The sequence below is a fragment of the Pristiophorus japonicus genome, chromosome 15 (assembly GCF_044704955.1).
Source record: "Pristiophorus japonicus isolate sPriJap1 chromosome 15, sPriJap1.hap1, whole genome shotgun sequence".
Lineage (NCBI taxonomy): Eukaryota > Metazoa > Chordata > Chondrichthyes > Pristiophoridae > Pristiophorus > Pristiophorus japonicus.
In genome coordinates this window covers 11,783,139-11,807,611 of record NC_091991.1, presented here as the reverse complement: position 1 = coordinate 11,807,611, position 24,473 = coordinate 11,783,139, and the positions used below count along the sequence as shown (strand labels likewise).

At 48.4% G+C, this 24,473-nt stretch overlaps 1 protein-coding gene across 12 annotated transcripts in view; it reads left to right on the top strand.

Annotated features, from left to right (window-relative positions):
- The window catches only part of LOC139280602 (sodium-coupled monocarboxylate transporter 1-like), a 60,250-nt gene that overhangs the window by 25,831 nt on the left and 9,946 nt on the right, over nt 1–24,473 (top strand). For 8 of the 12 annotated variants that reach the window (XM_070900147.1, XM_070900146.1, XM_070900145.1 and 5 more), the window contains 5 exons: nt 2,994–3,123; nt 7,270–7,358; nt 7,607–7,719; nt 17,713–17,780; nt 19,408–19,494. In XM_070900147.1, coding sequence (XP_070756248.1) covers nt 2,994–3,123; nt 7,270–7,358; nt 7,607–7,719; nt 17,713–17,780; nt 19,408–19,494 — 487 coding nt within the window. Of the gene's footprint in view, nt 1–2,993; nt 3,124–7,269; nt 7,359–7,606; nt 7,720–8,479; nt 8,643–17,712; nt 17,781–19,407; nt 19,495–24,473 lie in introns of all 12 variants that reach the window. The other 4 variants (XR_011596720.1, XR_011596721.1, XR_011596723.1 and 1 more) reach the window with 2 other exon arrangements.

Genomic DNA, 24,473 nt, shown 5'->3' with positions numbered 1-24,473 from the left:
CTTGGCCACCAAGAGGGGCCAGGCATTGCCAGTAAGGTTTGCAGGCCCACCTCAGGAGGAGGAGGAGGAGGACGATGAAGAGGAGCCTGGTGAGGCCCCCATTGGATAGCCACACCATCCACGGGGGAGGCAGCGTGGAGATGCAGCCGGACCAACACTTGCACATCACCAGCTCGTAATGGACTGGCTCCTAAATGGGGGAAACTGAGGGATGGAGCTAATACTGGACACGCTCCCGGCCCCCATAAAGGCACATCTCCGGTGAACATTAGAATGATGCACAAGACGCCAATGGCAACTGATGAGTCAGGCATTTTACTGCAACAAAGCCACAAAAACTCTCCCCACCAAAATAAAACCTAACAATATACAACGTTATGTTGCAGGGCACCAAACAACAATGAAACCTCTTTACCGCCGCATGTTTCGGCTTGGGCGCACAAAGTCCGTTGTGTAATGCCTGACTTAACGCCAACGCTCCTCCAACTTACATTTTCGCCGAAACTTGCAGTTGGAGGCGTAAATTTTCTTCAGGCGCTAACTTTAACACCCCACTGCGATTAATGCCCCGAAATCCAAAAAGCCCAAAGTTCAGCCCTTTCAAAATATATTATTCATTGCTGTATCGGAGTTTAAGATTCTGAATAGAGGTTAGCAGTGTTATACGGTGTGAGTATGGAGAGGAGCAGGGATGATTCTGCTGATCCAACGTTGAATTTATGGATCAACTGGGCCTTTATTCACTGGAGTTTAGAAGAATGAGAGGGGATCTCATAGAAACATCTAAGATTCTGACGGGACTGGACAGGTTAGATGCGGGAAGAATGTTCCCGATGTTGGGGAAGTCCAGAACCAGGGGACATAGTCTAAGGATAAGGGGTAGGCCATTTCGGACTGAGATGAGGAGAAACTTCTTCATTCAGAGAGTTGTTAACCTGTGGAATTCCCTGCCGCAGAGAGTTGTTGATGCCAGTTCATTGGATATATTCAAGAGGGAGTTAGATATGGCCCTTATGGCTTAAAGGGATCAAGGGGTATGGAGAGAAAACAGAAAAGGGGTACTGAGGGAATGATCAGCCATAGAAAACATAGAAACATAGAAAATAGTTGCAGGAGTAGGCCATTCGGCCCTTCTAGTCTGCACCGCCATTCAATGAGTTCATGGCTGAACATGAAACTTCAGTTATCACTTCCTGCTTTCACGCCATACCCCTTGATCCCCCGAGTAGTAAGGACTTCATCTAACTCCCTTTTGAATATATTTAGTGAATTGGCCTCAACTACTTCCTGTGGTAGAGAATTCCACAGGTTCACCACTCTCTGGGTGAAGAAGTTTCTCCTCATCTCGGTCCTAAATGGCTTACCCCTTATCCTTAGACTGTGACCCCTGGTTCTGGACTTCCCCAACATTGGGAACATTCTTCTTGCATCCAACCTGTCCAAACCCGTCAGAATTTTAAACGTTTCTATGAGGTCCCCTCTCACTCTTCTGAACTCCAGTGAATACAAGCCCAGTTGATCCAGTCTTTCTTGATAGGTCAGTCCCACCATCCCGGGAATCAGTCTGGTGAATCTTCGCTGCACTCCCTCAATAGCAAGAATGTCCTTCCTCAAGTTAGGAGACCAAAACTGTACACAATACTCCAGGTGTGGCCTCACCAAGGCCCTGAACAACTGTAGCAACACCTCCCTGCCCCTGTACTCAAATCCCCTCGCTATGAAGGCCAACATGCCATTTGCTTTCTTAACCGCCTGCTGTACCTGCATGCCAACCTTCAATGACTGATGTACCATGACACCCAGGTCTCGTTGCACCTTCCCTTTTCCTAATCTGTCACCATTCAGATAATAGTCTGTCTCTCTGTTTTTACCACCAAAGTGGATAACCTCACATTTATCCACATTATACTTCATCTGCCACGCATTTGCCCACTCACCTAACCTATCCAAGTCACTCTGTAGCCTCATAGCATCCTCCTCGCAGCTCACACTGCCACCCAACTTAGTGTCATCCGCAAATTTGGAGATACTACATTTAATCCCCTCGTCTAAATCATTAATGTACAATGTAAACAGCTGGGGCCCCAGCACAGAACCCTGCGGCACCCCACTAGTCACTGCCTGCCATTCTGAAAAGTACCCATTTACTCCTACTCTTTGCTTCCTGTCTGATAACCAGTTCTCAATCCACATCAGCACACTACCCCCAATCCCATGTGCTTTAACTTTGCACATTAATCTCTTGTGTGGGACCTTGTCGAAAGCCTTCTGAAAGTCCAAATATACCACATCAACTGGTACATGATCTTATTGAATGGTGGTGCAGGCTCGAAGGGCCGAACGGCCTACTCCTGCAACTATTTTCTATGTTTCTATGTGATTGAGTTCAATCCTCATGTCATTTCCAGGTCTACCCGTTTCATATAACTCCAAACTACTGCTGGCTCTTAACTCTTGACATTCCTAGTACAGTACTGAGGGAGTGCAACACTGTCGGAGGTGCCGTCTTTCGGATGAGGCCCCGTCTGCCCTATTAGGTGGCGGTAACAGATCCCACGGCATTATTCGAAGAAGAGTAGGGGAGTTATCCCTAGTGTCCTGGCCAATCTTTATCCCTCAACCAACATCAGTAAAATAGATGATCTGGTCATTATCTCATTGTGGTTTGTGGGAGCTTGCTGTGTGCACAAATTGGCTGCCGCGTTGCCCACATTACAACAGTGACTGCACTTTAAAAAGTACTTCATTGGCTGTAAAGTGCTTTGGGACGTCCGGTGATGGTGAACGCAGCCAAGAACCAGTGTAGCTCCCGACTGAAGGTGTGCGGAGAGTCAGCTCCCACTGCACCAGTGACATGGCTGACCAATGGCAGTGAACGGGGGAATTTTACTGCAATCAGACCAACTCGCAGCTGTTATTTTAGACAGTCGTGATGAGAGAACTTGGATCTTTCTGCCAGTTAATATTTAAAGCTTTATTTTGCTCTGTTTCAGAGCCCTTTACTTGAACCTCATTGGACTGTGGGTCATCCTTGTGTGCACAGTACTGTCAGGACTGTCAATGTACTCTCGGTATCACGAATGCGATCCATGGACCTCTGGGAAGGTGGAAGCCCCAGATCAGGTACTTCACTTGACCGCTCCATCGCTGATCTTTCTGCACTTTGTAACATTTGTCGGGAAACTGCTCTGTAATGTAACTACGCTGCAAGGTGTCAGCTGTGGCTCAGTTGATAACGTTCCCACCTCTGAGTCAGAAGGTTGCCTGCAGAGACTTGAGGACATGATTTAGGCTGATATTTCAGTGAGGGAGCACCGCATTGTCGGAGGGGCAGTACTGAGGGAGCACTGCACTGTCGGAGGGGCAGTACTGAGGGAGCACTGCACTGTCAGAGGGGCAGTACTGAGGGAGCACTGCACTGTCGGAGGGGCAGTACTGAGGGAGCACTGCACTGTCAGAGGGGCAGTACTGAGGGAGCACTGCACTGTCAGAGGGACAGTACTGAGGGAGTGCCGCACTGTCAGAGGGGCAGCACTGTCGGAGGGACAGTACTGAGGGAGTGCCGCACTGTCAGAGGGGCAGTACTGAGGGAACGCTGCACTGTCGGAGGGACAGTACTGAAGGAGTGCTGCACTGTCGGAGGGGCAGTACTGAGGGAGTGCTGCACTGTCGGAGAGGCAGTACTGAGGGAGCACTGCACTGTCGGAGGGGCAGTACTGAGGGAGCACTGCACTGTCGGAGGGGCAGTACTGAGGGAGTACTGCACTGTCGGAGGGGCAGTACTGAGGGAGCGCTGCACTGTTGGAGGTGCCGTTTTTCAGCTGAGATGTTAAACCGAGGCCCTGTCTGCCCTCTCAGGTGGACATGAAAGATCCTATGGCACTATTTCGAAGAAGAGCAGGGGAGTTCTCCCCGGTGTCCTGGCCATTATTTTTCCATCAATCACGAAAACAGATTGTCCTGTCATATCTCCATCAATTAGTCTGTCGTAGACTCATTGATCGAGATTGATTGCTCTCATAAGTCAAGAACTCCATTACCATTGTAGATATTGGACTACCAGATGGTACAAGGTGAACTAGATCGACTATTTTCATCTATTAATTCCTGTGTTCCCCATTAACTCATCTTGGCTGCTGCAAATTGGCTGCCGCGTTTCCTATATTAAAACAGTGACTACACACCAAAAGTACTTCATTGGCTGAAAAACGTTTTGGGACTTCCTGAGGTTGTGAAAGGCGCTATATAAATGCAAATTCTTTCTTTCCTTAACTGGAACACATCCCCATTTGCACTAAAATGCCCATTGATGTGGAATTTCTGAGCTGTTCCTGAACAAACGCGTAACGTGTAGCGAGATGAACGGCGACATTAAAGGAGCGCACAGGACGAGCTATTGAGCATCCGTTCAATGTGTATCGGAAGTACACTCTACTGTTCTTTCCTTGTCTGGATATCGAAGGTAATCTCCTCTCTCATTAGCCTTTCACTTTAAATATTCTCCTCTGATCTGTATTATTGACAGAGTAAAGCTCCCTCTACACTGTTCCATCAAACACTCCCAGGGCAGGCACAGCATGGGGTTAGATACAGAGTAAAGCTCCCTCTATACTGTCCCATCACACACTCCCAGGGCAGGTACAGCACGGGTTAGATACAGAGTAAAGCTCACCCTACACTGTCCCATCAAACACTCCCAGGGCAGGTACAGCACGGGGTTAGATACAGAGTAAAGCTCACCCTACACTGTCCCATCAAACACTCCCAGGGCAGGTACAGCACGGGGTTAGATACAGAGTAAAGCTCACCCTACACTGTCCCATCAAACACTCCCAGGGCAGGTACAGCACAGGTTAGATACAGAGTAAAGCTCCCTCTACACTGTCCCATCAAACACTCCCAGGGCAGGTACAGCACGGGGTTAGATACAGAGTAAAGCTCACCCTACACTGTCCCATCAAACATTCCCAGGGCAGGTACAGCACGGGGTTAGATACAGAGTGAAGCTCCTTCTATTCTGTCCCATCAATCACTCCCAGGGCAGGTTCAGCACGGGTTAGTACCTGCCTCGTAGTGTTTGTTTGCAATGCCACGTTGGGGCCATAAAAGGAGAGGTGAGCAGTGGTCTGGTGCAATGTGGCGGCCCCTGGAGCAGCGTGGCGGCATACCATTGCAAGGTACAGCGTGAGCTGGTGCAGGAGGGCGATGGCACCGAAGAGGACGACTGGATTGGACGTTATCAAGGTCCAGGTCGGTGATTGGAGCGTGGGCAGGTACAGCAGGAGCAGCGAGGTCGGGGCAAAGGAGCGGTGAGATATCATGGAGCGATGTGATCGGGGCCCAGGAGAGGCGAGGGCCCAGGGGCAGCACGGGCCAGCCCACACTGTGCGATATGTGTGCGCACTAGGTCCATGCAGCAGAGCAGGTCTCCAGTCGTCTTGGGTAATCCTTGCCACTGGACCAAGACCTGGCTCTGTCAAGCCCGTGTGGTGGCTGGTGTGCAACAGCCACCCCACATTAAAAAAAATCCACGCACGGGTATCTTCCACCCTTCAGGATGTAGTTCGGGACCTGGAATATTAAGTCCTTCATTGAAACACCTCTGAACTCATCGCTTTTTGGCGTGGAAGAAAGTCATCCTCGATACGACGGACCACCTATGATGATTATTGACACGAAGGCCGGAGTTTTTTGGGGGTTAATGGGTGCGATCAGTGACGGGCCGGGACCCCGCTGTGAACCCGTCGCCATGCGCCTCTCCCGATGTCAGAATGTCAGGTATGTCGGCACTGAACGGGTGTCCAAGTCAGGTAATTAGTGGCTTGTTTACAGCCACTTAAGAATGAATTTCAGCTTACCTTCTGTGTTTGACAGCTCGCCCACAAGGTTCTTGCTGCTCGGGGACCACGTCTGTGAAGCTGAGGTGGGAATTCAGTGGCCATTCAATCAGCTGATGAGTTGACTGCTTCAAATGTAAAGTGAAAGCTCTCACCTTACAGCGATATCTTCCCTCAGCCACAAGTCCTCCCTCACTGCATTTCCACAACAGGTTCACCATGCTGCAAGTCTTTATGCAAATATCCATCTAGTCTGGCCTCATTACCTCCCTCACCAGTGACAGATCGCTTCTATCATCTCTACTTCAACCTGCCATCTGTTCCATCGGCATGGGTGCCCTTTATACTCACTCACCTTGGTCCTCAGAATCCCACCGCGATCAGCCCCAACACCAGCAGCACCAGGCACACCAGCAGCACCAACAACACCACTAACCTTCTCCGTAATCAGCTGATGCCGCACAGGACACGGGCCATCAGCAGCCAACCACATTGCTGTCCGGGAGGCCAGGGATGGCCTCACCATGGCCAGATTTACTTCACTTGATGCTGTACACCTTGATTGCCACATGATGCGTCAGGTTGGCACCACCCCTCACCAGCTCCATAAAGCAGCCCTACACTGCCCAAGTCATTCCTTTCACACACATCACCTTCGCAAGGTGGTACCGTTATGTCTCACCATTAACTGGAATTCACTAAGCCACTTCCAAAGGTGCTCACAGATCTGTCCAAGAACAGAAAGTTTTGAAAATAAAGGTTTCAATGTTTGACACCACATTAACAGAAACTTTACATGAACATTGCATAAAATACCTGAATGCCTACCCTTGTGCATTGTTAGTTGGTATGATTGTATTGGGATAAGGGTGAGTGCGGGGGGTGGCTAGTGAGATGGGCATGTGAGAATATAGATAGAGAGGGATTGGTGGAGGTGCAAGGTAAGTTGGTGTGAAAGAAAGATTTGCATTTATATAGCAACTTTCACAACCTCAGGACAGCCCAAAGTACATTACAGCCAATGAAGTACTTTTCAAGTGTAGTCACTGTTGTATTGACTACACAGCAAACACAGCAGCCAATTTGCGCACAGCAAGCTCCCGCAAACAGCAAAGTGATAATGACCAGATCATTTTTTTTAGTGAGGCTGGTTGAGGGATAAATATTGGCCGGAACACTGGGGATAATTCCCCTGCTCTTCTTCGAAATAGTGCCATGGGATCTTTTATGTCCACCTGAGAGCAGACGGGGCCTCGGTTTAACGTCTCATCTGAAAGATGGATATATAATATATCGCAGCATAATACCCATATAGCGAACTGTATATTATCTGTAGTTTGTTACCTATATCTGTACCTGTGTGTTGTCTGAGGTCTATACCTGTCTCGCCCTAAATTATCCGCTGGTGCAACCTGTTGATTGTGTCCTTCAGCTGATGCCTTACATGGCGGTGGACATTCTGGGAGGCTACCCAGGGCTGCCGGGTCTCTTCGTGGCATGTGCGTATAGTGGGACATTAAGGTAGGTTTGGGGCAGTGGAACAGAGCATCTGACACTCGATCAAATATAATCAGGCTTTGTCACAAAGCATCATTCTGAACTGGGCACCAGTGCTGGAAGCCTTGTCAACTTAAACTGTGCAAATTCTTGGCTTGTTCTCGACTGATGATTAATATACTCAGCTTAATCTATTAATAAAAGCTTGTTTGGTGGAGCAATGGCTATGAACGTCTCGTTACAATGGTGCTTTTGATCTTCTCCCGCTACAGCACGGTGTCATCCAGCATTAACGCACTTGCTGCTGTAACAGTGGAAGACCTCATCAAGCCGTATTTCACAAACCTTTCTGAGAAAGAGCTCTCTTGGATTTCCAGAGCCATGAGTAAGTCTTCTGTCTTCTTAACTTGGTAACCCGCCACTTTGTTGTGCAAGGTCGGACCAAAGGGCTCAATTTTCCCCAATGCCGTTTTCTGGCGTATTGCCAGAGTTACGCCCTTTTTTTTGGCCCCGACGACTCCAAAAAAACTAACTAGCAAGTTTCCCCGTTCTGTTTTTTGAAATTGGCGCTGCGCAGCCTGTCCTTTAGCTTCGGGGGGGGGTGAAGCCTAATGTCTGCCCTGAAAAAATGATGCCCCCCCCCCCTTCTGCGAAAAAATAAAGGAAGTTTTTGACGTGACTGCTATGGGTGTGCATGCCCAGTACAGCTCCCGGTCTGCATTCGGCCCATTTTTAAAAGGCCAGTTGTGTGTGAGAACTTTCATTCTCAGTGGAAAAATCGGAGCTGCAGTACAATATGCAACGCGGCTCAAGGACCAAGAGTTTCTCACAGGATGAAGTGGAGGCACTGGTTACTGTGATTGAGGCCAGATGGCACGAGCTGAACACCAGCAGAGTCACATAAAATTTTCACCAAAAGAATTGAAGAAACGCTGGAACCAACTGGCAGAAGAGTACTGTGCAATGATGACCACCTCGAGGTCTGGAGGCCAGTGCAAAAAGAAGTGGCAGGACCTTGGTCAAGTAGTTAGTGTCAGTAATATTTTCATTTATTCAATGGAATAAATTATAAATGTGACTATCTGTATATGTCCCACCCAGCAGAAAGACATCCTCTCTAAAAAGTTATATTTTCATCTTTGCAGAGGAAGGTGGCACACAACAAAAGGGAAAGACCTCGAACAGGAGGAGGCCCGGCAAATCTGCACCCACTGACACCCTTGGAAGAGAGGGACGCTGCTTTGATGGGTCCTGCCTGGAGAAACGCAACCACCACTGCACAAGCTGGGCCCACACTCGAGGGAAGGGGTAAGTCCTGCAACTTCCACAGTCTGGCTTTGCTAAATGTTAAGTACTGCGTGGGCTAGCCGTGCTTCGGTTCATGGGGATGTCTCCGTCTGCTACGCTTTGGGTGATGCAATGTGCTACCATTCATCGTGGTCCATCAAATCAGCCTGCTGTCTGCGCTGTGTGAGCCTGCTCATGTCACCCTACCCCCTCCTCTGCTGCAACCCTGACCAGGCTGAAGCCGATGCAGAAGAAGCTTCAGATGAGGACGAGCCTGAAGAGAAGAACATCTTCCAATCCCACCTTCCAGACCAAGAGCCTGGGGTGAGGGGGCGGAAGAGGGGGAGGGACAGGGGGAGGGGGAGGATGAAGCCCCCACTGTTGTACTCACTCTGGAGGAGGTGCAGGTGTCGCCCATTGAGATGCCAGGCCCTTTCTTGAGTGGTGCGGGTGTTGGGACATTCCATGGTTTCTCACAGTCCGAGGCACACCCAGGGCCCCACCATCCGAGGCTGCGGGTCCCAGAGGGATGCAGCGAGGCCCACCCAGGGCCCCATTGTACGAGGCTGCAGATCCCAGTAGGATGCACCGAGCCACACCCAGGGTAAGGAGGGGAAGGAGAGCTCGACAGCGCTCTCCTGTGGTGCAAGATCTAACAGATGTGGTTCAGATGATGGCAATGAGTTCGGAGAGGCACTGATCACTCCTGGACACCATCAGTGGGGTGGGTGATGAGGTATCGGGACTGTCGGGAGAAGTAACAACACTCTCACCTGAAATGGGAACATTGTCTGGGCACATGAGGGAGGGAACGTCGCAGGTAGCTGATGCAATGTCGGTGCACATGAGGGCGGGAATGTCATAGCTAGCTGATACACTGTTGGCGAACATGAGGGAGGGAATGTTGGAGGTAGTTGAGACACTGTCAGGGCACATGAGGGAGGGAATTTTGGAGTTAGCTGCTGTACTAAGGGAACACGCCCAGACCCCGCGCCCATTGACAGAATCAACTCCCACTCCCCCAGACCAGCCTCTGAAGAGGCCCAAGCTGGGCCTTCCACATTACTGCCTTCACACACACCCCCCCCGCCCCCCATTAAGAAGTGCGCATTACCCGAGATGTTCGAAGGAGTAAGCTTGGTACCAACCCGAGAAACACTGTGCCACCGCCTGCGGGCAGGGATGGAGTCAACAAGACCAAGCGCAGCGGGCGGTCTTAGAATAAGGTGGAGGAGAGATGGATGCAGCCTTTCTTTGCTGCTGTTGTCATTATTATTGTTGTTACTGTTGTAAGTGTTCTCAAATTAAAAGATTTTTGTAAGTTAAGTAAATTTACAAGTTTAAAAGTTTGTAAGTGACCTTAAAGTTTTTAAGTGATCTTAACTGAAAACTTTAAAGTTTAATACAAGAATATTTTTATTAAAGTTAAGTTAAGTACAAATAAATGTTTCTTAAACTTTTGAATAAAATATATTTTAAATTATAACTGAATCATTTCCATTATTTGTTCCATTATTAGCACAACTTTTTGAACTAAAGAAGAATCATTTCCAATCTTTGTTCCATTTACACAGCATAACATTATGGAACAGGTCCAAACAGTAAACATGGTCCATGTGGAATAGTTGTCGCTGAGCCTTCAGGCAGCAAAGCATTCACGGGTGAGCTGCTGGCGCAAGGCTCGAGCAATCTTTAAAGGGGCACGACGGCCCGCCCTCCTCCGCCATCGTGCTCCGGGTTCAGTAGTTGCTTGGCTTCCTCATTCTCCTCCTCATCCTCCTCGTCATCTGCATCTTTCTCCTCATCATCAGCCACTCTCACCTCAGGTGGGTCTTCTACTACCAGCTGCTGCTGCCTCATGATGGCTAAGTTATACAGCATGCAGCACACAACAGTGAACTGACCGACAATCTCAGGGGAGTACAGCAAGTAGCCTCCGGAATGGTCCAGGCATCGGAAACGCTTGTTTCAAGATGCCAATGGTCCTCTCTATTATGCTGCGCGTCGCAATATGCGACATGTTGTATTCCCAATCAGCTTCCGTCCGGGTTACGCTTTGGGATGTCATGAGCCAGGTGGCAAGGCCGTGCCCTTTGTCTCCCAGCAGCCAGCTCTGCCCTTCTGCCTGCTGCTGAAACATGGCAGATATAGCGCTCTCGTGTAGGATGAACACATCATGGGTGCTCCCAGGGTATCTCGCATTAACTGACATGATGCGGTGCATTTCGTCACACACGAGCTGCACATTAATGGAGTGGAAGCTTTTTCTGTTCCTGTACATTTCGGAGTCCTCTAAAGGTGCTCACAAAGCGATGTGGGTACAATCAATGCAGCCCTGTACCTTTGGGAAGCCAGCAATCCTGGAGAAACCCATAGCCCTTTCACACATTGCCTGGTAGGTCATGGGGAACTTTATGCAGTCATTCCTCCGAGCATATGGTGCAGCAGTCACCTGCCGAGAAATGGCGCACACATCCCCAATTGCGGCCTGGAGCGATCCAGATGCATAGAATGAAAGTGCAGCTGTAACCTTCACTTCAACTGACAAAGCAGTCCTCCTGGCACTTCTAGAGTGCAGGTCTGCTTTTACTAACTCACAGACCTCGGTTACAACTTCTTTGCCGAAACGCAACCTTCTCACACAGTCTGCATCACTCAGGTGCAGGTATGAACGCCTCGATATACCTGACGTGGGTAAGGCCTCCCGCCCATCATCCTGCATGCTCTGAGGTTCCTCATGCGATGACATTGAATCAATTGTCCCCTCTGCAGCACCATCATGCAGAAGGCTTGCACGAGGTCTGGTATTTGTCAGTATTGCCCCCATGATTAAATTGTACCTTTGCAAGAAGCTCAAATCAGCAGGACGAGCTTCTTTGTTCTCTCGCTCCCCAAGGTTGACACTCTAGTATGGACCACACCCAGTAGGCTTGCTTCGAACAGGAAGCTAGGCATTGAAATGAGGACATTTGGGGCAAAGAAGTCTCATGCAATTCTTTAATTTTAGATTTTTTTCAAAATACCGTCCCACCACCGACCGAACGTCTCCTCACCAGGCGCGAGGGTCTGCCGTCAGAATCGGTCCCTCGCCCGGACACGGGCTCAGAAACCCCCCCCCCCCCCACCCCTCTCCCCAGGTTTCTTTTTATGCTGTTGGATAGTGTAAGGGTTCTCATCCCTTCAGTTCAGCTTCCACACCCCTTCACCTCCCCCCCCACCTCCCCCCCCCCCCCCCCCCCCCGGCTTCTTTTGAAGCCAAGACCCGAGCCCCTGTGTGTGGGGGAGGGAGTAATTCTGCCGGCTTAGAGACGTTCAGTGGTGGCGTGGCACTTTGAAAAAAATCCAAAATTTTAAAATTGCATTAGACTTCCATTTTCCGCATTTTAAGTTTGAAAAAATTAAGCTTCGTAATGCATATTTAATGTGTTCTTGACTCCCTCCAAGACTTTGCCTGAAAACAATGGTGTCTTTCTGCGCCGATTTTTTTAATGTGCGCTGGTTTTTCTTAAGTGCCCAGAAGGTTTTTTGGGAGTGATCACATACACCGTACTAGGAAAAATGTAAGTTGGTCAAACTTGCATAAATGTGAAAAACTTGCACAGACATCAGGTTGCGCCCTCTATGACGCAAAAAAAAAAATGAACCGAAAACAATCGTAACTAACTGAGTTATGCTGGCGCGCAATCTTTGGGGAAACTTGGATTTTTTGCTCTCACTCTCACTCTCTCTCACTCTCACTCTCACTGTCACTCACTCTCACTCTCACTCTCACTCACTCTCACTCTCACTCTCACTATCACTCTCACTCTCACTCACTCTCACACTCACTCTCACATTCACACTCACTCTCACACTTGTGGGTCAGTCCAACTGAAACCAGTTACCGAAAAAGAGTTGTCGCCTCTCTCCAAAGCTGCTGTGTGAATCAGCGCGTTTTGCCCACAGCGAGTGCGCAGCCCGATGGATAAATCCTTCCTCCTCTGACAAGTCAGCGCATTGTTGGAATCAATCAGTCCCCACCCCAAAAAACGGTTTCGTTTTAGGACTAAAACACAACAAAAAAAAAAGGTCGGAAAACGCTAACCTTCGAAAATGTCGGCCAGCAAAGACAAGCGCGGTCCATCCAGCCGGTCCCATACAATAGTGATCAACTCAAGAGTCCTTACCCCCAGGACATCCTGGAAAAGGTGAAAAAAACAGATCAGAAAACCCAAGGCCAATTTAGGGACAAAAATCCGTAAAATTCCTCTCCGCCCCCGACCCATGCAGACCGCGTGCATTTTATTTCGGGAAACCAGACCACAAAAGCCCATTGTTGTGTGATCGTTGTGGAAACTATACAAATCGGGTGAATGGGTGGCTGTAATTGCAAGGTGTTGATGCTGTTCGAGTGAATGATGTGGTATTGTGAGCCTCGTGTTACACACTGTAGCTCTGACCGGCTGTAGATGCTGGATAACAAGCTGCATTACTATTAATATACAGTCCTAATCTCTGCTAAACCTGCAGTTCAAACTGCTGTGAGACAGCACGGGGCTTCAAACGTGTTTGCACAATCGCCCGAGACACTTAGTTTATTCAGCAGCATCAACTTAAACTTGGAAGACTGATTCTATGATGAAAATTACTTATTAAATCTTCAAAAGATAAGGCAATGTACTATTTTGCAGTTACATTACTTCAGTTACGTGGCTAGACTGGAGAAGCTGGGGTTGTTCTCCTTGGAGCAGAGGAGATTGAGAGGAGATTTGATCGAGGTGTTCAAAATCATGAGGGGTCTGGACAGAATAGATAGAGAGAAACTGTTCCCATTGGTGGAAGGGTCACAGATTTAAGGAGATTGGCAGAAGAACCAAAGGCGACATGAGGGAAAACTTTTTTACGCAGCGAGTGATTAGGATCTGGAATGCACGGCCTGAGAGGGTGGTGGAGGCAGACTCAATCGCGGCTTTCAAAAGGGAGTTGGATAAGTAACTGAAGGAAAAAAAATTGCAGGGCTACGAGGAAAAGATGGGGGAGTGGGACTAACTGAGTGTCGGCACGGGCTCTTCCGTGCTGTAACCCATTCTATGGGCCCAAGTTTCCACATGCGCCTAGGACGGCGCAGTCCCGACCTGGACGCCCGTTTTTCGCGCCACAAAGTGCGCCTAAAAAAATCCTCGGTATTCTCCACCTCCCTGCAGGTCCTCTGGCCCTCGGCGCAGCGCAGCAGGAGCTGTAGGGGGCGGAGCCAGGTCCCTGCGCTGAAAACAGTGCCGGGACCTCTGCACATGCGCGCTACAGTGGGCACGCATGTGCAGTAGCTCCAGGCGCCCGAAACTGTGTGGGAGGGGCCCGAAGCACGCAGCCCCTAGCCCTGGCCGAATGGCCTCACTGGGGCTGCGTGAATAAGGCTCCTCCTACGGCCAGCTCCTGCTCCCCCCGCCCCCCCCCCCCCCGACCAGACCCGACACCCGCTCCCCCCCCCCCCCGCCTCCGGACCGGACCCGACACCCGCTCCCCCCCCCCCCCCCCCCCCCCCCGGACCCGACCCGACCCCCGCTCCCCCCTCCACCCCGGACTGGACCCGACCCAACTCCCGCTCCCGCCCCCCGACCCGACTCCCGCTCCCCCCGCCTCTGGACACGACCCGATTCCCGCTCCCGCTCCCCCCCCACCCCCGCAACTGGACCCAACCCGACTCCCGCTCCCCCCCCACCGCCCCCCGTCCCCGGACTGGATCCGACCTGACCTCCCCCTCCCCGACCTGACCTCCCCCTCCCTCCCTCCCTCTCTTTCCCCCCCCTCCCTCTCTCTCCCTCCCTCCCCTCTCTCTCCCTCCCCCCCTCTCTCTCCCTCCCTCTCCCCTCTCTCTTCCTTCCCCCCTCTCTCTCCCTCCCTCCCCCCGACCCGAACCGAACCTCCCCGACCCGACCCAACGCCACCTACCTGTAAATCTGGTGCTGGGGATGGGCCCTGCCCGAAGTCTCGGGCCGGCCCGTTCAGCCTTCGGTCCCGAAAGGCCTGCCTGAAGCACTTTCACACAGGTAGGAAGATGGTTTATTTAATCTTTTCTTTGCTTATAAATGTTTATTCAGGTTGGATTTATTTGTATAATATTTGTATAAGTATAAATAAGGATTTATTATAGAATTTAATGACTTCCCTTCCCCCCCCCCACCTCGTTCTGGACGCCTAATTTGTAACCTGCGCTTGATTTTTTAATGTGTAGAACAGGTTTTTTCAGTTCTACAAAAATCTTCACTTGCTCCATTCTAAGTTAGTTTGGAGTACGTTTTCACTGTGGAAACTTTCAAATCAGGCGTCAGTGGTCGGACACGCCCTCTTTTGAAGAAAAAATTCTGTTCCAAAGTGGAACTGTTCTACCTGACTAGAACTGCAGAAAAAAAAATGTGGAGAATTGCGATTTCTAAGATAGTCCGTTCTCCACCAGTTGCTCCTAAAAATCAGGTGCAAATCATGTGGAAACTTGGGCCCATAGATTCTACTTTAACAAAACCAAATATATTAAATCATCTAATGACGTGCTTCAGTTGAAGAGCTAGCACAGGCACAGATTCGATGATCTGAAATGCCTCCTTTGTGCTGTGAATTAGATGATTCAATGAAAGTGACTCCCTTTAGAAGAATATCTAGTAGAAGAGAGTCATTTAACTAAAGGGATAGTCTTATGAACCCCGTCATAGGCAGTCCCTCGGAATCGAGGAAGACTTGCTTCCACTCCCAGAGTGAGTTCTCTGGTGGCTGAACAGTCCGATACGAGAGCCACAGACCCTGTTACAGGTGGGACAGACATTCTTCGAGGGAAGGGGTGGGTGGGGCTGGTTTGCTGCGCGCTCCTTCCGCTGCCTGCGCTTGGCCTCTTCACGCTCTTTGCGTTGAAATTTGAAGAGCTCAACGCCCTCCCGGATGCACCTTCTCCACCTCGGGCGGTCTGCGGCCAGGGGCTCCCAGGTGTCAGTGGTGATGTCGCACTTTACCAGGGAGGCTTTGAAGGTGTCCTTATAACGTTTCCGCTGCCCAACTTGGGCTCGTTTACCATGAAGGAGCTCCGCATAAAGCATTTGCTTCGGGAGTCTCTTATCTGGCATGCGAACTATGTGGCCTGCCCAGCGAAGCTGATCGAGTGTGGTCAGTGCTTCAATGCTGGGGATGTTAGCCTGGTCGAGGACACTGATGTTGGTGCGCCTGTCCTCCCAGGGGATTTGCAGGATCTTGCGGAGACATCATTGGTGATATATCTCAAGCGACTTAAGATTTTTTGTTATGAACCCACACTGCAGTTGATGAGGGTCCCCGTCCCTGAGGGGTGATAGACCCCATCCCTGGGAGTGATAGACCCCATCCGCAATGGAGAAATGTTCTGCTGACAGCACGGACGTGTAAAACAGAGGCGGTGCAACGGAGGATTGATTCCTGGGATGAGAGGGCTGTCTTATGATGTGAGATTGAGTAGACTAACCCTATACTCCCTGGAGTTTAGAATAATGAGAGGTGATCTCATTGAAACATACCAGATTCTGAGGGGGATTGACAGGGTAGATGCTGAGAGGATATTTCCTCCTGACTGGTGTGTCTAGAACCAGGGGTCACAGTCTCAGGATAAGGGGTCGGCCATTTAAGTCTGAGATGAGGAGGAATTTCTTCTCTCAGAGGGTGGTGAATCTTTGGAATTCTCTGCCCCAGAGGGCTGTGGATGCTGAGTCATTGAATATATTCAAGGCTGAGATCGCTAGATATGTGGACTCTAGGGGAATCAAGGGATATAGAGATCGGATGGGGAAGTGGAGTTCAGGTTGATGATCAGCCATGATCGTATTGAATGGCGGAACAGGCTCGAGGGGCCGTAGGGCCAACTCCTGCTCCTAATTCTTATGTTCTTATATAGGCAGGTGGGGCGGGGTAGGGGGTCGGGGCAGTGGGGGGGGTGGGGGGGAGGGGGTGATCAGGGAGTTTAAACAACCCCCAAAAGTGATTGAAAAACAAAAATCAGACCACTGCTTTTGAAAGAAGGAGCCTTTGATCGCTGGACTGAAACACAGAGACAAAGGATGTTGTTCCAGAGCTGATCATTCCCGCAACTCGGCTGGTGAAAACTCATTAGCTGGGCCCCGGGATATTACTGTGAGGAGTCGGGAAGTTACTGATTGTCCAGAGCCACACGACTGGCCCTCGGACTTGGTGCTTTTGAGATTTTGTCCAACAAGACAGATTTTCATTTGCTTTATTTCAGCTGTTAGATTAATGGAACTTGTTTGGAAGTTCCTATTTGAACATTAGATCTTTTGAAGTAGGTTTCTTTTGATCCGGCAGCACATATCCCCAAACCCCCCGAAAAAGCATTCTTCCTTCTCCACTTTGTAAAATGACCCTGTAAAATTATATAAATGTTCCTTTTACCAAATTCCAGTGTTTCCTGACACTTGGTATAGTGTTACCTCCAGACCTGACTATTCCAACGCTCCCCTGGCCAGCCTCCCATGTTCAACCCTCCAAAAAATTGAGCTCTTCCAAACCGCTGCTGCCCCCGAGCCCTAATTCGCACCAAGTCCCGCTCACCCATCACTCCTGTGCTCGCTGACCTACACTGGCTCCCGTTCCGGCAACACCTTGATTTTAAAATTCTCATCTTTGTTTTCAAATCCCTCCATGACCTCGCCCCCCCCCCCCAACCTCTCCCCACCTCTTCCCCCTATCTCTGTAATCTCCTACAACCCTACAACCCTCTGAGATCCATTGCGCTCCTCCAATTCTGGCCTCTTGTACATCCCCGATTTTAATCGCTCCACCATTGGCGACCGTGCCTTCTGTTGCCTGGGCCCCAAGCTCTGGAACTCCACCTCTCTACCTCTCTTTTCTCCTTTAAGGCGCTTCTTAAAACCTGCCTCTTTGACCAAGCTTTTGATCAACTGCCTTAATATCTCCTTATGCAGCTCGATATCAAATTTTGTTTGATAACGCTCCTGTGAAGCACGTTGGGATGTTTTACTTCATTAAGGCACCATATAAATACAAGTTGTTGTTGTTGTATTTGTTTAGCGTTCCAGTTTACCGTCAAATTCATATCATTCTGTTCTCATTTTTCCTTCAGGCCTGTTGTTTGGCGCTGTATGTATCGGAATGGCTGGCTTAGCATCACTAATGGGAAGCCTTTTACAGGTTAGTTACTTGTTGGAACTTCATATACCCCTATTTCAGAACCCTTTTCTCCATCTGGGGGAGTTTTTCCCCAGTGTCCCTCAATCAATAACACTAAAAACAGATTAGCTGATCATTATCACGTTGCTGTTTGTGGGATATTGTTTTGGGGGCATCCGAAGCGGAGGAGGACACTCTATAGACCCTCGCGGTTAACAGTGTCAAAGATGTGAGTTCAGGGCCAGGGGCCCTGGGGCAGCTCGGGCCAGCCCACACTGTGATATGTGTGCGCACTAGGTCCGTGCAGCAGAGCAGGTCTCCAGTCATCTTGGTTAATCCTTGCCACTGGACCAAGACCTAGCTCGGTCAAGCCCGTGTGGTGGCTGGTGTGCAACGGTCACCCCACGTTAAAAAAATCCACGCACAGGCATCTTCCACCCTTCAGGATGTAGTTTGGGTCTTTCATTCGAAACACCTGTGAACGCATCCTTTTCTGGTGTGGAACCAAGTCATCCTCGTTTCGAGGAACCGCCTATGATGATGATTGTTGTGCACAAATTGGCTGCTGCGTTTCTTACATTACAACAGTGGTACACTTAAAAAAAAAAGTACTTCATTGGTATTTGGGAGGGAGTATAGTTAATACGGAGGAGGACTATGACAAAATACAAGAAGACATTAATAAACTTGCAAAATAGACGTGTAAATGGCAAATGAATTTTAACATAGATAAATGTAAAGTGGTGCATTTTGGTAAGAAGTATAAGGAGGCCACATAATCCTTGGAAAATAAGGGTATAAATGGGGTCGAGGAACAGAGGGATCCCGGGGTACAGATTCACAAATCACGAAAAGTAGGTTAATAAGGCCATAAAAAAGCAAACCAGGCACTAGGGTTCATATCTAGAGCAATAGAATTGATAAGTAGGGAAGTTATGCTAAACCTGTATCGAACCTTGGTTAGACCACACTTGGAGCACTGTGCACAGTTCTGGTCGCCATATTATAAAAAGGATTTAGAGGCACTGGAGAAGGTGCAGAGAGGATTTACAAGGTTGATACCAAAATTGAGTGGTTCTAACTATCAGCAAAAGCTGAACAGGCTGGCTCTCATTTCTCTGGAAAAGGGAAGGCTGAAGGGTGACCGGATAGAGGTCTTTAAAGTTCTGAAGGGCTTCGATAGGGTAGACGTAGAGAAGATGTTTCCACTTGTGGGGGGATACCAGAACTAGGGGCAATCAATATCAGACAGTCATTAATAAATCCAATGGGGAATTCAGGAGAAACCTCCTTACCCAGAGAGTGGTGAGAATGTGGAACTCGCTGTCATAGGGAGTGGTTAAGGCGAATAGTATCGATGCATTTAAGGGGAAGCTGGATAAACACACGAGGGAGAAAGGAATAGAAGAATATGATAGGGTGAGATGGAGAGAGGTGGGAGGAGGCTTGTGTGGAGCATAAACACCGACACAGACATGTTAAGCTGAATGCCTGTTTCTGTGCTGTACATTCGATGTAATTGGCTGTAAAGCATTTTGGGACACCCTGAGGGTGTGAAAGGCACTATAGAAATGCAAGTCTTCCTCTTTCCTTTTACAAAACACTAGTTTGTCAGGACTTCAGCTCCTGTATGTGTTTCCATTGACAGGCAGCTCTCAGTATTTTTGGAATGGTCGGAGGACCGGTCTTGGGATTGTTCACTTTGGGCATTTTGTTTTCGTGGGCCAACTCCGCTGTGAGTATAACTTCTGGTGGCTGAATGTCTCTGGACACAACTCCATTGTGTGATCATTCATCCTTCGCTGTGAGTGCTCGCGGCCTTCCAACTAATCATTTATTGTTCAGCTTTCAAGATGAAAGAGCGGTCAATAACCCGGGGACAGAGATTTAAAGTAATTGGTACGAGATTTAGAGGGGAGTTGAAGAGAACTTTTCTCACCCAGAGGGTGGTGGGGGTCTGGAACTCACTGCCTGAAAGGGTGGTAGAGGCAGAAACCCTCACCATATTTAAAAAGTACTTGGATGTGCACTTGAAGTGCCGTAACCCACAGGGCTACAGACCGAGAGCTGGGACGTGGGATTAGGCTGGATAGCTTTTTTTTGGTCGGCGCGGACATGATGGGTCGAATGGCCTCCTTCTGTGCCATAAATTTCCACGGATCTATGAAAATTTATACCTCCAGTCACTAATGAAATTCCAGACAAATTCAAAGTTTGATTTGTAACTGAGAATTTTTTTTTCCTATTCATTCCCGGGATGTGGGTGTCGCTGGCTAGGCCGGCATTTATTGCACAGTCCCAGTTGCCCAGAGAAAGTAGTGCCCCCTATACAACTGGGTGGCTCGCTAGGCCACTTCAGAAGGCAGTTCGGAATCAAGCATGTTGGTGTCGGCCTGGAGTCACATATAGGCCTAGACCGGGTAAGGACCGCAGGTTTCCTTCCCTAAAGGGGCATCCAAGAACCGGATGGGCTTTGGTGACAATCCGACAGCTTTAAGGTCACTTTTACTAACATCAGCTTATTCTCAAATTGTTTAAACTGAATTCAAATTCTCAAACTGCCACGTGGATTTGAACTCAGGTTATCAGGAGTTACTGGTCCAGTAACAGAATCTCTGCACCACTGTCAAATATCACTTATCAAGGGCAGCGGTGCGTAGTGTACAAAATGGGCTCCTAACATCTCGATTAATTTTACCTAGTGTGAATCTACGGGAAAGCATGCTACACGTTTAGTAATTGCAGCTGTTCCAATGCTGCAGTGTTGTAAGCTTATACACAAAAATACAAAAAAAAGAGGGCTGTTATAAGTGTCTGGAGTGTCCCCCAGATCGGGGGGCACTCGATCTAATGTTGATTTGTTTACTCTAAAAGAGTTGTAAGCTTATACATCCGGGCCAGGGTGTCCCTGGAGATGGAGCACGCAGTGTCCACCGGTACGCTCGCGGCCTTCCGCGAGAGGTGGGCGCCGGAGGGACTGGAGTGCATCATCACCCCCGGCAACCAAATTTTAATTTGATTTTATATGTTTTAAAGTTTAATTTGTTTTAATTGCCGGGTTTTTAGTGTCCCCCTCCCCTTTTATAGGGGACACTTGTAAATTATGGTTTTAGAGCCCCCCAAAAAAACACAAAAAAAACCTACAAAAATATAAAAAAAAAACCCAAAAAAACAAAAGTTGGCCTCGGGAAATGTTTGGAGTGTCCCCCAGATCGGGGGACACGATTTAATGTTTATGATTTAATGTCGATTGTTTACTCCAAAAGAGTTGTAAGCTTATACATCCGAGCCAGGATGTCCCTGGAGATGGAGCATGCAGTGTCCACCGGTACGCTCGTGACCTTCCGCGAGAGGTGGGTGCCGGAGGGACTGGAGTCAATCATCACCCCCGGCAACCAAATTTGAGTTTGATTTGTTTTACGTCCAAAGTTTAATTTATTTAATGTGTCAGTTTTAGTGCCCCACCCCAATGAGCGTAGTGAGCGCTGAAATGGCGAATTTACCCCATAAACTCACAAAGCAGAGGTCTAAACACATAAAATTAAGAACAGGAGCAGGAGTAGGCCCTGCGGCCCCTGGAGCCTGCTCCGCCATTCAATAAGACCATGGCTTCTCTTCGACCTCAACTCCACTTTCCTGCCCGATCCCCATATCCCTCGATTCCCCTAGACTCCAAAAATCTATCTCAGCCTTGATTATATTCAGAGACTCAGCATCCACAGCGCACTGCGGCAGAGAATTTCAAAGATTCACCACCCTCTGAGTGAAGAAATTCCTCCTCCTCTCTGTCTTAAATGGCTGACCCCTTATCCTGAGACTGTGCCCTCTGGTTCTAGACTCTCCAGCCCAGGGAAACAACCACTCAGCATCTACCCTGTCAATCCCCCTCAGAATCTTTATATGTTTCAATGAGATCACCTCTCATTCTTCTAAACTCCAGAGACTATAGGCCCAATCTACTCAATGGGGTAGCGATGCTGGTTAAAGAGGAAATTAATGCAAGAGTAAGGAAGGACATTAGCTTGGATGATGTGGAATCTGTATGGGTGGAACTGCGGAATATCAAAGGGCAGAAAACGCTAGTGGGAGTTGTGTACAGACCACCAAACAGTAGGTTGGGGACAGCACCAAACAAGAAATTAGGGATGCGTACTATAAAGGTACAGCAGTTATCATGGGCGACTTTAATCTACATATAGATTGGGCTAACCAAACTGGTAGCAATACGATGGAGGAGGATTTCCTGGAGTGTATTAGGGATGGTTTTCTGGACCAATAGGTCGAAGAATCAACTAGAGGGCTGGCCATCTTAGTGATGTGTAATGAGAAGGGACTAATTAGCAATCTTGTTGTGCGAGGCCCCTTGGGGAAGAGTGACCATAATATGGTAGAATTTTTTATTAAGATGGAGAGTGACGCGGTTAATTCAGAGACTAGGGTCCTGAACTTAAGGAAAGATAACTTCGATGGTATGAGACGTAAATTGGCTAGAATAGACTGGCAAATGATACTTAAAGGATTGACAAACATTTAAAGATCACATGGATGAACTTCAACAATTGTACATCCCTGTCTGGAGTAAAAATAAAACGGGGAAGGTGGCTCAACCGTGGCTGACAAAGGAAATTAAGGATAGTGTTAAATCCAAGGAAGAGGCATATAAATTGGCCAGAAAATGCAGCAAACCTGAGGACTGGTAGAATTCAGCAGAGGTGGACAAAGGGTTTAATTAGGAGGGAGGGAAATAGAGTATGAGAGGAAGCTTGCCGGGAACATAAAAACTGACTGCAAAAGCTTCTATAGATATGTGAAAAGAAAAAGATTAGTGAAGACAAACGTAGGTCCCTTGCAGTCAGGTTCAGGTGAATTTATAATGGGGAACAAAGAAATGGCAGACCAGTTGAACAAGTACTTTGGTTCTGTCTTCACGAAGGAAGACACAAATAATCTTCCGGAAATACTAGGGGATCAAGGGTCTAGTGAGAAGGAGGAACTGAAGGATATCCTTATTAGGCGGGAAATTGTGTTAGGGAAATTGATGGGATTGAAGGCTGATAAATCCCCAGGGCCTGATAGTCTGCATCCCAGAGTACTTAAGGAAGTGGCCCTAGAAATAGTGGATGCATTGGTGATCATTTTACAACAGTCTATCGACTCTGGATCAGTTCCTATGGACTGGAAGGTAGCTAATGTAACACCACTTTTTTAAAAAAGGAGAAAGAAAACGGGTAATTATAGACTGGTTAGTCTGACATCAGTAGTGGGGAAAATGTTGAAATCAATTATTAAAGATGAAATAACAGTGCATTTGTAAAGCAGTGACAGGATCGTTCCAAGTCAGCATGGATTTATGAAAGGGAAATCATGCTTGATAAATCTTCTGGAATTTTTTAAGGATGTAACTAGTAGAGTGGGCAAGGGAGAACCAGTGGATGTGGTGTATTTGGACTTTCAAAAGGCTTTTGACAAGGTCCCTCACAAGAGATTGGTGTGCAAAATTAAAGCACGTGGTATTGGGGGTAATATACTGACGTGGATAGAGAACTGGTTGGCAGACAGGAAGCAGAGAGTTGGGATAAACGGGTCCTTTTCAGAATGGCAGTCAGTGACTAGTGGGGTGCCGCAGGGCTCAGTGCTGGGACTCCAGCTATTTACAATATACATTAATGATTTGAATGAAGGAATTGAGTGTAATATCTCAAGTTTGCAGATGACACTAAACTGAGTGGCGGTGTGAGCTGTGAGGAGGACACTAAGAGGCTGCAGGGTGGCTTGGACAGGTTAGGCGAGTGGGCAAATGCATGGCAGATGCAGTATAATGTGGATAAATGTGAGGTTATCCACTTTGGGGGCAGAAACACGAAGGCAGAATATTATCTGAATGATGACAGGTTAGGAAAAGGGGAGGTGCAATGAGGCCTGGGTGTCATCGTACATCAGTCATTGAAAGTTGGCATGCAGGTTCAGTAGGTGGTGAAGAAGGCAAATGGTATGTTGGCCTTCATAGCTAGGACATTTGAGTATAGGAGCAGGGAGGTCTTACTGCAGTTGTACAGGGCCTTGGTGAGGTCTCACCTGGAATATTGTGTTCAGTTTTGGTCTCCTAATCTGAGGAAGGACATTCTTGCTATTGAGGGAATGCATCGAAGGTTCATCAGACTGATTCCCGGGATGGTAGGACTGACATATGAGGAGAGACTGGATCGACTGGGCCTTTATTCATTGGACTTTAGAAGGATGAGAGGGGATTTCATAGAAACATATAAAATTCTGATGGGACTGGACAGGTTAGATGCAGGAAGAATGTTCCCAATGTTGGGGAAGTCCAGAACCAGGAGACACAGTCTAAGGATAAGGGGTAAGCCATTTAGGACAGAGATGAGGAAAAACTTCTTCACTCAGAGTTGTTAACCTGTGGAATTCCCTACCGCAGAGAGTTGCTGATGCCAGTTCGTTGGATATATTCAAGGGGGAGTTAGATGTGGCCTTTATGGCTAAAGGGATCGAGAGGTATGGAGAGAAAGCAGGAAAGGGGTACTGAGGTGAATGATCAGTCATGATCTTATTGAATGGCAGTGCAGGCTCGAAGGGCCAAATGGCCTACTCCTGCACCTATTTTCTATGTTTCTATGTTTCCAATCTCTCATCATAAGATGGCCCTCTCATCCCAGGAATCAATCTAGTGAACCTTCATTAAAGTAATGAGTAAATGCT